General features: G+C 33.3%; 2 protein-coding genes across 2 annotated transcripts in view; both read left to right on the top strand.

Annotated features, from left to right (window-relative positions):
- ccdc141 (coiled-coil domain containing 141) overlaps positions 1-11,790 on the top strand; it is a 39,100-nt gene extending 27,310 nt beyond the window's left edge. Inside the window, exons 20-28 of the mRNA XM_088931077.1 lie at positions 18-201; positions 1,062-1,174; positions 1,508-1,624; positions 1,789-2,328; positions 2,549-3,492; positions 4,267-4,439; positions 10,318-10,472; positions 10,598-10,727; positions 11,379-11,790. Of these exons, the coding sequence (XP_088787203.1) occupies positions 18-201; positions 1,062-1,174; positions 1,508-1,624; positions 1,789-2,328; positions 2,549-3,492; positions 4,267-4,439; positions 10,318-10,472; positions 10,598-10,727; positions 11,379-11,533 (2,511 nt within the window). The 3' untranslated portion in view covers positions 11,534-11,790. The remainder of the gene's footprint in view (positions 1-17; positions 202-1,061; positions 1,175-1,507; positions 1,625-1,788; positions 2,329-2,548; positions 3,493-4,266; positions 4,440-10,317; positions 10,473-10,597; positions 10,728-11,378) is intronic.
- Positions 11,791-12,743: 953 nt separating this feature from the next.
- Positions 12,744-14,253, top strand: part of LOC148821919 (titin-like) — a 169,369-nt gene continuing 167,859 nt past the window's right edge. The window contains exon 1 of the mRNA XM_088929988.1: positions 12,744-12,962. The gene's annotated coding sequence lies outside the window, so the exon portion shown is untranslated. The remainder of the gene's footprint in view (positions 12,963-14,253) is intronic.

Raw genomic sequence — 14,253 nt, 5'->3', positions numbered from 1 at the left:
TTCTGTGCTTATTTTAGTATCAGTTTTGGTGTGATGAAGCAAGTGCCACCATTGTGCGTGTTGGGAAATATTCTTCTGAGTGCAAGACCAAAGAAGCAGTGGGGATCCTCTACAAGCAATTTGAAAAATTTGTCTGGCCTACTGTCCCTCAGCAAGAGGAAAGAATTAATCAAATCACTGAGCTGGCAGTAAGATTACATGGTGAGAAATAACCAAATACCAACTTATTGCCCTTACTATACAGTACAATAGGCCTTAATAGAGATTTGGCATGTGAATGTTCATATAAAAGCTTTTCTTAATTTTTTATTTACATCTTCACCATTCTAGTCCAATGTAAACTGTGATTTTTATGTATTTAAATAATGCAAAATATACTTAATTATATTAGTGTCAGCATTGTAGCTGAGCTCCTTCAGACTGTCCAGATTAATGAGTAAGTGGCCCTACTCCTGCCCCTCTTTGAGTGGAAAACTTAGCATAGCCAATTAACCTATCACTACAATACGATCCATCAAAAGATCCCTCAATCTTTTATAACTGAGAGGAAAATGGAGTACCTGAAGAAAACCCACGACAACATGGGGATAATATAGAATTTAATGCCAGACTCCACTGCTTAAACAAGAGCAAAGTTGGGGTTGAGGGGTGGCACTGTGGCTAAGGATCTGCACCTGTGGCTGGAAGGTTGCCAGTTCAACTCCCATGGCTGGCAGAGGAATCCTACTCCGTTGGGCCTCTGAGCAAGGCCCTTAACCCCAGCTGCTCCAGGGGCGCTGTATAAATGGCTGACCCTGCGCTGTGACTCCAAGCTTCTCTCTGCCCGTCTGTGTGTTTCATGGAGAGCAAGCTGGGGTATGCGAAAAGACAAATTCCTAATGCAAGAAATTGTATATGCCTAATAATCTTATCTCTTAACAATATTTAGTATACAGTATGACATTTAGGTATTTGGTGTTCTCCTTTTCCCCAGTTGTATTACTAAAACAATACATATAATATTTTTCATGTATATGAAAAATTGCCATGCAGGTATTTTCATTGTGATTTTTAATACACAGGTCCAGAAGAAGGAAAAAAGTTTATTGAGAAAACTGTCACTAAGCACAATGAAATTTTGGAATCTATAAAAGAATTATGTAACAGTTTAAGGGATCTTGAAGCCAAACTTCAGGTACTAAATCCAAAGCAGTATAAAATGCATCACATGTAAACTTCTCATAGATTTAATGAACCAAATAGCCAAATATATTAAATATATTTTGTATTGTGAATGTATATTAAAATTACATTTATTATAATAATTAAAGGAGACTCAAGTGTTATCAAAATAGGTTTGACAAAACTGAATATGGACAAAACTGGTTTTGTTTATATATACTAATCAACATATAGAATGTATTTTATAAATCTTAAATAATTTATTTAAATAAATAAAAATGAAGCATATAGCAAAAGTAATTATTTTAAGAAAACTTATCTTTCCTGTATGGAAACTTCTTTTCAGGTTGAGATTTTAAGACAGCAATCTGACACAAATGATGCTAATAATCAAGAAACAACAAACAAATTTCTCTCCACAACAGGAAAAGCAGAATCCAGTTTTACAGATTCTACCGAAATGGTAAGATGAAACACAAGTATGGGCTCTTTTTAAATCACTCCTTTTAGTTTCTCATTATCTTATTTTGATTATGCAAATAATCTTAACATTTTAATTAGGATAATTGTTTTCTGATTCTTTTGCGCTAAAACAATCATGCCATTCATGTTCTATGCTTTATACAGGTGAAACTAAACAAATGCCACAACAGGCCTGCTCTTTTTGAAAAGGATGATGCTGGAAATGAACATGATTTTAGATTTGAGGATGCCATGTCAGTTCAAAATTCAAATATACAAACTGAAGTAAGCAACAGAATGAGTCAAGAACTGTCCAATAACATCAGAGCTGATGACAAACCTTTTACTCAAGAGTTTTTTTCTGAAAGGAGCATGACTGAGGCATCAGACAAATCCACAACTGTAAATTCTCTTTGTACACTGAAAAGGAAGGAGCGACTGCACACAACCTACTCCTGTGTGCAAACATTTAATCTCTCAAGCTCTCCTGTTGAAAGGGAGAGAAAGATAAATGTTCTGCATCAGACCGGAAACAGAGTTCAGACCACCCCATCACCAGTTTGCCCTGCTGCTCATGACTCTTCAGACTTTGCACTCATGCAAAGTAAATTTCAGACAAAGGAAAATAAGGGCCTTGATCACAGTTGTGAAGATCACAAACATCAGGCTTTTGTCTGTTTTCCAACATCATATATAGATACGCAGGTTTGTGCTTTTTTCTCTTAATTAGGTGAAGAGTATAGTCATTTCATAAACTGAATATATATATATATTTATTTAGGTCCAAGTAGGTCTACATTAATAGGGTTGAATTTTCAAAAAATGCTATTTAGAAAAAAAGCTTGCATTTTGATAAAGCATTATGTAAATTCTACAGTATACATCTAGACATTTCATGTACATTCTGTATTTTCTTTACTTATAGGTCAGGAAAATGGAAAATGTACTGCAAAGTGAGCTATCACATTCAAAGGAAGATTATTTTTTTTGCCAGGATGCAACTGATTTGTTTCCTCTCACTGCTGAGGGGAGTATGCTTGAAGAGGGAGACGTACAGAATGAAATCCTTACAGAGGAGTCCCTGTCCATCGATGAATATGAGTGCACATCACCTGATGATATTTCCTTACCCCCTCTCTCTGAGACACCTGAATCCAACATCATCCACTCTGAAACAGATCTTGATGATGGCTTTTGCCTCAGTTCTCACAGCTTGCATGTCAGTCTGTGCAGCCAGCAACCACATGCACACTCACAACTTGGCAATAACACATTGACTGATAGTTCTGATTACCTAGCACCTGCTGCTCCTGGTGACACTATAAACCACAGGCAAGAATGGTCTTCTGGTCTATCTGAAAGCTACCCTTCTCCCACTGTGGGGCTGAATCCTAAATTTAGGTCTGAGTCCTCTTCTTTTGTTCGAAGCCCCTTGACAGTGTCTGCTCCCAGCATTGTCTCCAGCACACTTTCTAGCATATTGAAAAACAAACCTGCCCATGACTTGGTCAGTGGGACAGTCAGTGAATGTCAAGAAACCCTTTATGCTGTGCATGAGAGTTTTACAGAGATGCAAGAATGTTTGCATGATGCCAAGCCATGCATGGGAAACTCGAGTAGAATGCATGCTTCACCTTCCCCAGTTACAACAGATCTCCTGAACCATAAATCAGATCACGACCCAGGTCTATGCAAGCCGACATCCATTCGAGAAGAGATCAGGCTTACATCGGGGAACAGAGCCATGAGCAGCTTAGCTGGCCAGGGCCCTAACTTCTCCAAACTGTTGTCTAACGCTACAGTAATGGAAGGCTCTCCTGTGACCTTGGAAGTAGAAGTAACTGGATTTCCAGAGCCTACTTTAACCTGGTGGGTAGCCTACAATAAAACAGAGTAAATCACCATAAACATTAAAGCAGTGAGTTAATCTCTTAAAGTTTTGCTTTCCAAGTTAAGAAAGTTCAGATAGCATGAATAAATGACACCATTAATAAGTTAATGGAACAGGTTCCTTTTAGAAGCAAAATGTTAGATGTTTCCTCTCTATAATCAAAGATGATGTATTGTAGAATTCAGCTTAGATTTAAAATGGAAAATAGCAGAATCATACAGAACATTTGTAGCATTCTTTAAGATATGTGGTGTATTGTATTGATTTTACTGATTATATTAGACCTTGAGTAGTTTATTTGTTTATTAATTCAGATTAATTTTTTGAAATGCAAAAGATGAAAAGATAAAACAATAAAAGATACAAACAGTGAAAATAAAATTATATAAAAACAAAGGATAAGATGCATGAAAATGTTTATGAAAAAAATAACCTTATGACCAAACCTTCAGTCCTTTAAATTTGATTTGTTCCAATTTTTTCAGTATGTACTAAATTTTATTTTCTTTTTTGTTTAACACGATGAACTAACAAGATGTTTTTTTAACATTGATTCCTAATTTGATTAAGAGCCTGTTTTTGTTATTATTCTTACATTGACTGAAAGAATTAGCAATTACAACTTGTTCTTATATTATTTTATTTCTGCTGAGTATGTCTAAGAATGCTGTTGACCTTTTTAATAGGATTTTTATTTATTTGTTATTTGATTCATTAATTTGTGTGACTTGAAAATTCACTTTTTGCTTTAGGTACAGGAATGGACAGAAACTGACCAATGATGAACACACAGAACTTTCACAAAAAGAAGGCAAACACAGTTTGTACATTCAGAAGGTCACTGATAACGATGCTGGCCTCTATGTTGTTCGGGCCACAAACTCTAGCAGTACTCTTTCTTCTAGTGCAATCCTGCAAGTTAAAGGTAACTGGCAAACGTATTTCACGCACACTGTTAGACTGGACTGGTTCACATGTTTTGCCACTCTTTGTGTTGTTCTGTGGTTATTGTATTTAATGTTAACATAGTTCATGTCTATGAGCTCACTTCACCACTGAATGTGTGCTGTTTCTAATCCTGGATATGGATCTTTCCTTTAAACACAGTTGCACTATGCACCCAGTAACTGTTACATTATATTTGTAGAAGTGTGTTATGATTAAATTTTGTGATATTACTGTGCAATGTTTAAATATAACCAATGATGTGTTAAGTTTACCTTTACACTTTTCACAGTATTACTAACTTTGTACTGTTTATCTCCTGTGCTTATGTAGAAAGAAATGGTTATGAATGCTTAGCTCTTTAATTACGCAGCTTAGACTGGAAAACAAAATGTAATATGCATTTTTAAAAATCCAGAGACCAATAATACTTTATGTCAAACATGTGTCAGCTCATCTGAAAAAAATATTGCTTATAGAATGTAACAGTGATGCCAGTAAAACTGCATGATTGGGGTACAAGAGTAAAAACAATTTCAAATTATGTCGAGAATCCTCAACAGTTACAGGAAGAGAATGTTCTGTGATTTATATAAAACTGAGTCAGATTTTGAAGCCTTACTTTGCAAAGGAAACCAATGAATGTTGACAGGATGAGAGGGCACATTTATGCTTTTGTAAATGCTGTAACTCCCAGTTACTGTGCATCAACACTCCATTTCCATCCAATTTGTCTTGGTGAATGTTATAGCTTGCAATTGGACACAATTGTGAAATCAGCAAAACAACCAGAATGAAATACATTAGCTTTTGTTGTAATTTTTCTAATAGGAAGGAAAAATCTTTTAGTGAAGATATTATGAAAGTGATATTTGTAATTTTGATTTTTTTACAAACCTTGTCTAGCTTGCCATTTTTTATTCTGATACTGGCATTGAAATTAAAAAATATGTTGCCTAAGCAATATACCAAATTGTACTTAAATCTCAGGACATGCATGGTAAATGTTTATATTAACACATTTTTAAAATGTGTATCTGACATCCTTTTAATTTCAGAATGAAGATAGTAGAGGTGACAGATAAAGAAATCTTACTTGTATGTTTTAAATTATTAAAAATACATTATATAGAGGAGTTTGTTTCCTTGTGTGCAATATAGTAAACTTATTAGGTCAATTGTTTAATCTCAACTTTATTATAATGAATTGGTTCAATGAAAATGGTATTTTTCCAGCATGGATTGATATCTAAATTTACCACATAGAATTATTAATCAACAGAATTGTATTAATATGCCATTTTCTTTAAGGGTTAAATAGCTGTCATGGACAGGTTTTCAAGTAGTCTGCCTATTGCTTAGCACCTGTTTTTGGTCAATCTCCTATTTATTTGTAACACAATTGTATATTTAGTGCTCAAATGTCATGGTACTCTGAAACCACGAAAGCCTCCAGCAGCTATTCGACCAAAATAGCTTTCAATCACTGATGGCTTACCCTGAGAGTGAATGTGATGACCTACATAAACTCAGATTAAAGATTCAGATAGCACACTTATTTAACACAGCATGTTGGTAGAGAAAGCTTATGCTGTTAATAGCCAAAGGAGATGCATGAAATGCTGTTTCACTGTCACTTATGTATTTTATTAATGGTTACAGTTCATATAAACCTTACTTTTTTTACTTAATTGAGGTAACAAAAGCTTTTCACTAAAATAATATGCTTATGCACTTCTGTTGTCTGTTTTCTTCAGTTGGATACATTTTCATGTAATAACATTATTCAGACAATTAAAATGAAGTAAATTGCTAAACAGTTCCATTTCTTGAACACTTATCACCAATTGTACAGTATGTGTTGTCTGCTCCTGTATTATAGCTTTGGAGTGATATGTATATTTGGTTGATGCAGTGTCCACAGTTCGATTTCTTTATGTAAACGTGTAATTTGATTAACTATTGTATATTCCCTGTGCAGCAGAGATGTATCCTTAGATTCTTCTTTGCAGGGTTGTTTCCTTTACTTTCAGTAGTTTAAAAGGAAAGTGACGGACACGTTTAATTGAACTACATTCCTCCATCTGGGGAACTGGAGTACTTCTAAAGAAGCGATCATGAACATCTACTTTTTTGCCGAAGTGAGAAATATGTTATTGGCTCAGGTTTAAGACTAGAAAACAGTCCAGTGGTGAACAATAGCACAGTGATGAATCTGGCTTTAAGCTATTCTTTAGATTGCATGACAAAAATTATGACAATCGCATAATTCTATAATCAGGAGGGTGGGAAGAAATAAAGTTGTATTTGAAAGTAAGGCTTTGTGTTGTGAATCTAGCGCTTTTCAATGTGGGAAAGATAATGGTAAGATAAGAGAGGTTGCTAGATACAGTATGCCTCTGTGCCAATGCATTGTGTTTTTCATGCACACAATAGAAAAAACTTCCACGGCCTCAAATGTTTTATCATACACATTTCTGTAAAAAAATTAATCTAATTCAAAATAATAATTCTGTAATTACTGTAATTTCTGTGAAGGGATCACAATCACATAGGCTATGCTTCACACGATTTGTATTTTAAAACTGCCATATTGGAAATATGAGTGTGTATGAACAACTTTAGAGATGATTATATGTGACAGGTTCACAACTTAACAGTCACCCTTGTGATTATCTGCCATTAACCATGCCTGTGCATTAACCATAAAATAGCAAAAAAGGAGACTTTGGGAGTCTTTGAAAACAATGCATATGCCTACAAAATTATAAATCTCAACATATTGACATCAAGTAGGAATCAATTCACTAATAATCATTTTTTTAGCTTAGTGTGAATATGAAGTTGAGACTGGTTTTTCATACAAAAAATGATACAGTTTTGTGAACTGAACTATGCTGAGATATTCTGTATCACATGAAGGTCTCGGAGAAATGGAAAATGAAACATTAAAACTTTATTTCCTTCAAAGAACAAGTATTCAGAAACATTCTGGAACCTAACCGAAAATTAATTAGATTTTTAATTAGGTGTTAGAAGTTTTCTCCTTGATGATTATTGCCTTTATAAAACAACAATGTGTAAAAAACACTTTGTCTCACACAATTTAAACTCCCTAGAAATAGCTTTTTTGTTACATTTTTATTGGATTACACTGACATGCCATTTAAAAAAAACACTCTTTGAGTAAAAACATGCCCATACATTGCTGTATTGAATAAAACTGTTTTAAATTGAAAAAAGTGGAAAAAAGCATACCAGTATTTGCACTTCACACATTTTTGATTGCTTCAGTGGCAGAACTCTGAAAGATAAGGTAAGTTAATTTCAGATATCCTTGAATCCATGCCTCTGAATGAATTTTAATCCTTCTGCATTGCTCAATTTTTTAAAAAGGACCCTACAATTGCTTGTAGTTTTGATTATGAATCTGTTTAAGCCTCCTCAGAATAGTTTGAACTAGTTTTAATTACTAACCTATGCTTGGGACTGATTTTAGTAATAATCACATCTAATTTTAATAATCATCACTACTAAAGGTAGTTTAATACTAAGTTTTATTATTTAGTAAGTAGAAAAATGTCTTAAGTGTTTTTTTTAGTTTCTCAGATCATATAATATTTTCTTTCCTTCATATGAAGTTTTGAAGTGACTTCCTAGATTCTTCAGTTGCTTCTCAGAAATAGGACCTGATTCTTTGTAAATATTCTAATGAAGTATTCATAGTTACTTTCCTTGCAAGTTGACATCAACCTCAGCTGTCCTGGGCAGCCTGAGGAGTTATGTCACACTAGTCTTTTTTACAGACTTTCTCAGGTGACAGTGCTGTCTTTCTTCACCATGAAGACAGTGGTGAATGAGAATGGTCTTCTCATTCATTGTAGAATGCAAGCAACTTGGTTTGCTTCAATGAAAATGTTTTAAATTATCCTTTATAACAGAGAACAGCGTCTGGATTTTGGTATTATTTGGAATTTGAAATGCATGGCATATTTATCACTATGCTTATTTTTATTAAAATAACAGTAAATGAGTTTGTTTTAGTAAAACAGTACTTTGTAAAAGCATTAAGTCTTATTAAGACTACTATTACATTTAAAAAAACAATAGATAATATTCTCCTACAGTATCCATTGTCAACATGCAGAATACAGATTTCAATAGGACTGACTTACTGTACTATTATCAAGTAAAGAGTGGAGCAGTGGTTAGCACTACTGCATTAGAGATCCAAAGTCCTTGCTTATGTCACTAGTGTGTATTGAGTTTATTGGATGCTTGAGTTTTCAAACACCTCCCAGAGACATACAGTACTAGATTTGACTGGGTGCTGTAAATTATTCTCGCCTGAAGGATAGATCCCTGTGAGTCCAGGCAACTCTTCACTCTCTCACACACACACACACACACACACACACACACACACACACACACACACACACACACACACACACAATAAAGAAGACTTTTCAGGGCTAATGTGTTGTTTAAGAGAAAGTAGTTATGGAAATTACAGGAAGGCAAACAAAAATGAGCAGTTTTCTAATGCTAGGAAGCAGGACTGGCTAAACCAGACTTTTGGAAACATGTTTATGTTTATAAAGTCAAATTTGTGAGGGACAATCCCTCTTTGGGGATCAGAATATGTGAATAATATTGTTAATTAGTAATCTCAGTGGTGAAACTATTGCTATTTTTTGTCATCTATTTTTTAAATCAGTAATTTGGATTGCCAGTTATTAATAAACTTAACACTACACCACTACACAAAATACTGTGGGAGTTTGGAACATTATACCTAAACATGTCATGGTGTCACCTTCAACAGCTTCTTTCAAGTTGCGGGAAGCTGAGCTCCACAGTCAATCTAGATTAACCAAATGGCCTCCTTAATTTCTTACCAGCAAAGGACACAGGAGGACCATGCACTCTTTCCTCTGCAATGTGCACTGTGAGAGACATTCTTTTCTTGTAGCACTGTGAGACCCATAATTGGCATTAAAACTTGAAAGAGTAAAACTCACTGAAAACACCCTAGGATCCCCAAAACTGAGGTTGTTTTTTGGATGGTAGGTCAAAAACACTACAGTATATGTATGACTCAAGTACACCCAGACAATCACTCAGTACTGCTTCAGGAAGTCTAGGTTAAAGCTGAGTAATGACATAGTCCTGATTTGACCCCAGGAAGTTTGGTTTGTAGGACTTAAATCTCTACTAAGAATTACTAAGTAGCACCTCTTTTTAGGTTGAATCACTCATGATTCCCATAAGATGTTATTTTAAAATAAAGTAATTTGCCATCTTAGTGCATCCACATCTGGTTGAAACTCCTAAGCACCAGTATATACAGAAAATAGAATTAATTTAATTAATATTAATTATAATATAGTGTATAGCTATTAATTAATTACATCGATATTAATATATTATATATAATTTCATTTTCACATGAATGTTCTTTTAAGTTTAGTTATAATGTAGTTAAAATTCAAAAAGTGGTGAGTATGTGTATTCAAGGTGAATTAAAGTAACATCTTCAGAGTTTGTTTTTGTTTTACAGGACATTATAGACACAGGATTTGGGTATAAGCTCAAAATACAACAATTATTTTAAGAGATTATGTTTTTATAACCTTTTATAGCTTTGTTCAAAGATATTAACTTATTTTCTCCCAATAAATTATGTTTAACAAGATTGTTACTCATGATGGCAGCAATGCATATTGATCACCTCAAATGGAGATGCTGATGTATTTTACAAAGATAAGATTTAGACTATAGGAAACGAAACGTAAAAGGCTTTAATGCCAATTTTTTAGCTATTTAATTCATTTACAATATTATGTTCTCCCCAGTTTTAGGAGAAGTCCCCAAATTCTTATCTAAAATTGAAGATAAGATTTTATTTGTTGGCGAAGATCTCTTTCTTGAGTGCACTGTATCAGGAAGACCCAGACCTTCTGTCGTGTGGTTAAAAGATCATATGATTGTGGCTTCTGGAGAAAGTAGAGTAAGTTATCCAATTATTAGTTCTTGTAAAAAAAGAGAAGCTTTCTAGCATTATTTGAAACATGCAATAGAATGGAATATATTCAATATTTTCTCATTGATTTTATTGACACCTTTTTAACACAGGTTCAGCTTCAAAGGGAGACCCATGTCCTGTTAAAGAAAGGAATTGTTCTTTCAGATTCTGGAAAATATTTATGTGTTGCAAAAAATGAAGTTGGGGAAGCTTGTTGTTCAGCATGTGTGGTTGTCAGAGGTAAATTATTAATTTTACCTATTTAAATTACCTTTATACATAAGAATTTTAAAAGTGCTGAAAAAAAAAATGTACTTAAAACATTTTTGTATTTTTACTGTGGCAAAGTATTTCAACAGTAATAGATGATGAAAGCCATTTTATTTTGTTTTCAGTATTTTTACATGAATTGCATGAAGACCATTAAAAATAAATCTTAGTTGAATACAATTAAAAGGCAAAGGGGATTTGTGAAACAAAAGCTATTTATATACATACTATAGTGCCAGTGTGATTCACTTTTGTGCAGCCTAAACAGTACTTTAAAAATAAATTATGAAAACATTTTAGCATTATTAATAATTTTAAGAACAAGTAATGCAAATTAACAATTGAACATAAAATACAATTCTTTTAGGACAATAAATACATAAAATGTATTTTAAGTATGCAAATGCCACTATGTGAATTTTAATTACACAGTATTTGGAATTACAGAGAGATTCACAACATGTAACCCTACACATGAGAATTGTTTTATTATTGTGTCACATACATCTAAATGAATTAAGATGTTTGCTTAAGTAACACCGAAGGCCAAAATATTTTTTATGTAGACTGCAAATTCTAATATCTTTTTCATTTCCATGATTGCTTTTTGAAATATTTCAGAATACAACAAAGGATCTGAGAAGTCCTGTGCTCTTAATTCCAAAGCTGAAGGCCTTGAAGGAAAGAAGAAACATTCGCTTTTAGATGTGCACACTAAAGAAGCATGTGAGCCTCGAGGTCAAATGTCTGTAGATGGAAAACAGACTATTAAGTAAGCAGGAACTGCATTGCATTTGAGGTTTATATTACATATTTATGTTATCATTTAAAAGGTAAACCCTGAAAAACACATTATCCATGAACTGACACACTCAGTAAGAAATATGTGTATAATACATAAGGGAGGTTTAGTGAGGTGAAGAAAACATAACCTCTTCAGAAATATAGGATTTATCAGAATGGATTTTTGTTTTGTTAAATCACGTGAATTATAAATCTCTTCTTTAATAAACTTTGATCAATTCTTTATTATTATGTCCACTCTAATGTTTTCTTTTTACTGGTTTTCATTTTTCAAAACACACAAACACATCACAAAGACATTAATCATCTCATGATACTTTAAATCATTACTTTATGAATAGGTATTTTGACATGTTTAATATTTTTTAACATTATGTAGATCACAATACATCTCTTGTAAAATAAAATATTAGATATTTTATTAAAGACTTGTATTTCTCCATGCAATGGTTTATTTGTAATATTAAATCATATTAGCTGATCTAAACTGATGTATTGTTTCCCAAAATGAAATATTTGAAGATGTTCCTTTATCAAGGAAAACATTCTCCACTTAACTTTCCTAAGTCGCAGTACGTCTGACAGAAGCAGAAATCTTCCTCGATGAAGACTACACTTTACTATAATGTCAAAAAAGGAAAGCATGTAAAGACCATGCTTTGTTGGTTTACAACATTTTTGTAGAGACTATATTGCATTTTAGTAGAAATGGGCAAAATGGAAGTGTCCATTTGGTTTGGTGATTGGCAGATGCAGTTGTCAGATCCCTGCTTAGTCACAGAGTTAGTGTTAGGTCTGAGTGACAGCAACAGACACCCTGTCTCTTTTTGACCATGTACTGTATTGGTTAATTATCAAACTTCTTGCTTTGCTATTATTTCACTGACATTAAAAACGAGTTATGTGGACAACAATTTGACAACAGCAAAGCAGACGTTTTTTGGGACTGAGCGGGACCATATATTTTTAACATTCTAAATTATCCTTCACAAGAGAGGGTTGCCCAGACAAATTTAGCACCTCCTGCATAACTTGAAGTGACTGACAGGTGGGATGTTGCATAAAAAGGTTCCATAAAGCCCATGATGCTTTGAGGTGGTAGCCAATCAGATGTGCCTATGCAATGATGATGCAGTCTTGTCAGTGGAACAGGGGTATATAAACTAAAACAACTATGTTAGCACTTCTGAGCAGTTTGAGCATTCCCAGCCTTGCCTCGGGTGTAGGGATTGCAGGGGAAAAGCAAAACTACACTGCTACAACTGTGTAGTTTTGTTTTCTGAGGCTCAACCGTTCTCACATTGGATTTGCTGAAAATATTTCTGGATAAGGAAATTGTTTCTGAAGATTTAAAACTTCTGGGCACAGTCCCAACCTTTCTAGGCACTCTTGTGAACACAAGTAAGTAACTTTCTCTAAATAATTGTAAATTGTATGTGCAATATTACTGTTTTATTTTATGTAGTTATTTTTATGGATACATTAATTAATTAATTTGAAATTAATTATAAAAAACAAATACTTTGTGAAAAACTCTCTTCATTTTAATGTTATAGTACACTTACAATATGTAGAGGACAACTATAAGTTTTAAGCATTGTATTTAAAATTCAAACTGTTAAATTGAAGACAGTAATATGAGGATATTTGGCACTTTATATCTTTCAAGGTTACTATACTGTCAGGCAATTTGAGAAAAGCCCAGAATAGCTCTGATAACATTACTGTGGTATATCAGCTAGGCTGCTATGTCTTTTTAAGGGAATCAGCAGCTGAGCTATCAGTTGCACCTTCAGCTATGTGCCACATGTCCACTGTCAATCAAACTGGAACATGCTATTTTTAGAAACAGACATTTCTGTCACATAGCTTTTTTAGTCCTAGCAACAGGCACTCTTATCAACTTAGGAACAGTTTTTATTTTTCAGTTTTCTTAAAAATCTTACTTGAAAAAAACGAACAGATTGCCTCAGAAACATTCTCAATTTTGTTTTTCAATTCAACTTCCAATTTAGAAAGAAATACATTTTTTTTAAATAACACAAAGTTATTTTTGGCTTTGATATCAATGTGTATAAAGGAATTTGGTTTTCACTTTCATATTATAATTTACTCCTTTATGTTTTCACTTCTTTAACATAAATGTTGTAGTATATAATGTTTAATTAGCTATGGCTTTCGGTTTTTGCTAATTTATTTATCTGCAGTTTATATGACCTATATTCATAAATCATAATTTCATGCTTTTTGATTACCATGTAGATTGTATGACATTTTTCAGAATGAACTGCCGATTTTGTTGAGGTTATATAAGGGTTGAGCAATCAGTATAAATTACTTGTGTTTAATGTTTGTTTAAGTTGCTTACAAGGTCTTAGAGATCTTCAACAAAAAAGGCATTTTATATAATGCATTAGGTTGTAGGTCAGCATATTTTGAAGTACTAAACTCCAAATAAGACAAACTTGAAGTAATGTTTAAAGATAAATATGCCACCTTTTATCAGGGAACATGTTTTCATTTCACATGCAAATTAAAAAGAAGACTAAACCCAAAAGCTGTTATTTGTTTTTTACTTAAATTGCAGGTTAAATGAGGTAAACTATTTCTACAAGCTAAATAGATTTCTATCAAGCTTGAACCTCATGATATTACCGTGGTCACATATATTATTGGGGTACTAATACCCCAT

This window comes from Atractosteus spatula, chromosome 13, assembly GCF_055471065.1.
Source record: "Atractosteus spatula isolate fAtrSpa1 chromosome 13, fAtrSpa1.hap1, whole genome shotgun sequence".
Taxonomy (NCBI): Eukaryota; Metazoa; Chordata; class Actinopteri; order Semionotiformes; family Lepisosteidae; genus Atractosteus; species Atractosteus spatula.
The sequence above is the reverse complement of the archived record's forward strand: the minus strand, read 5'-3'. Positions and strand labels throughout refer to the sequence as shown.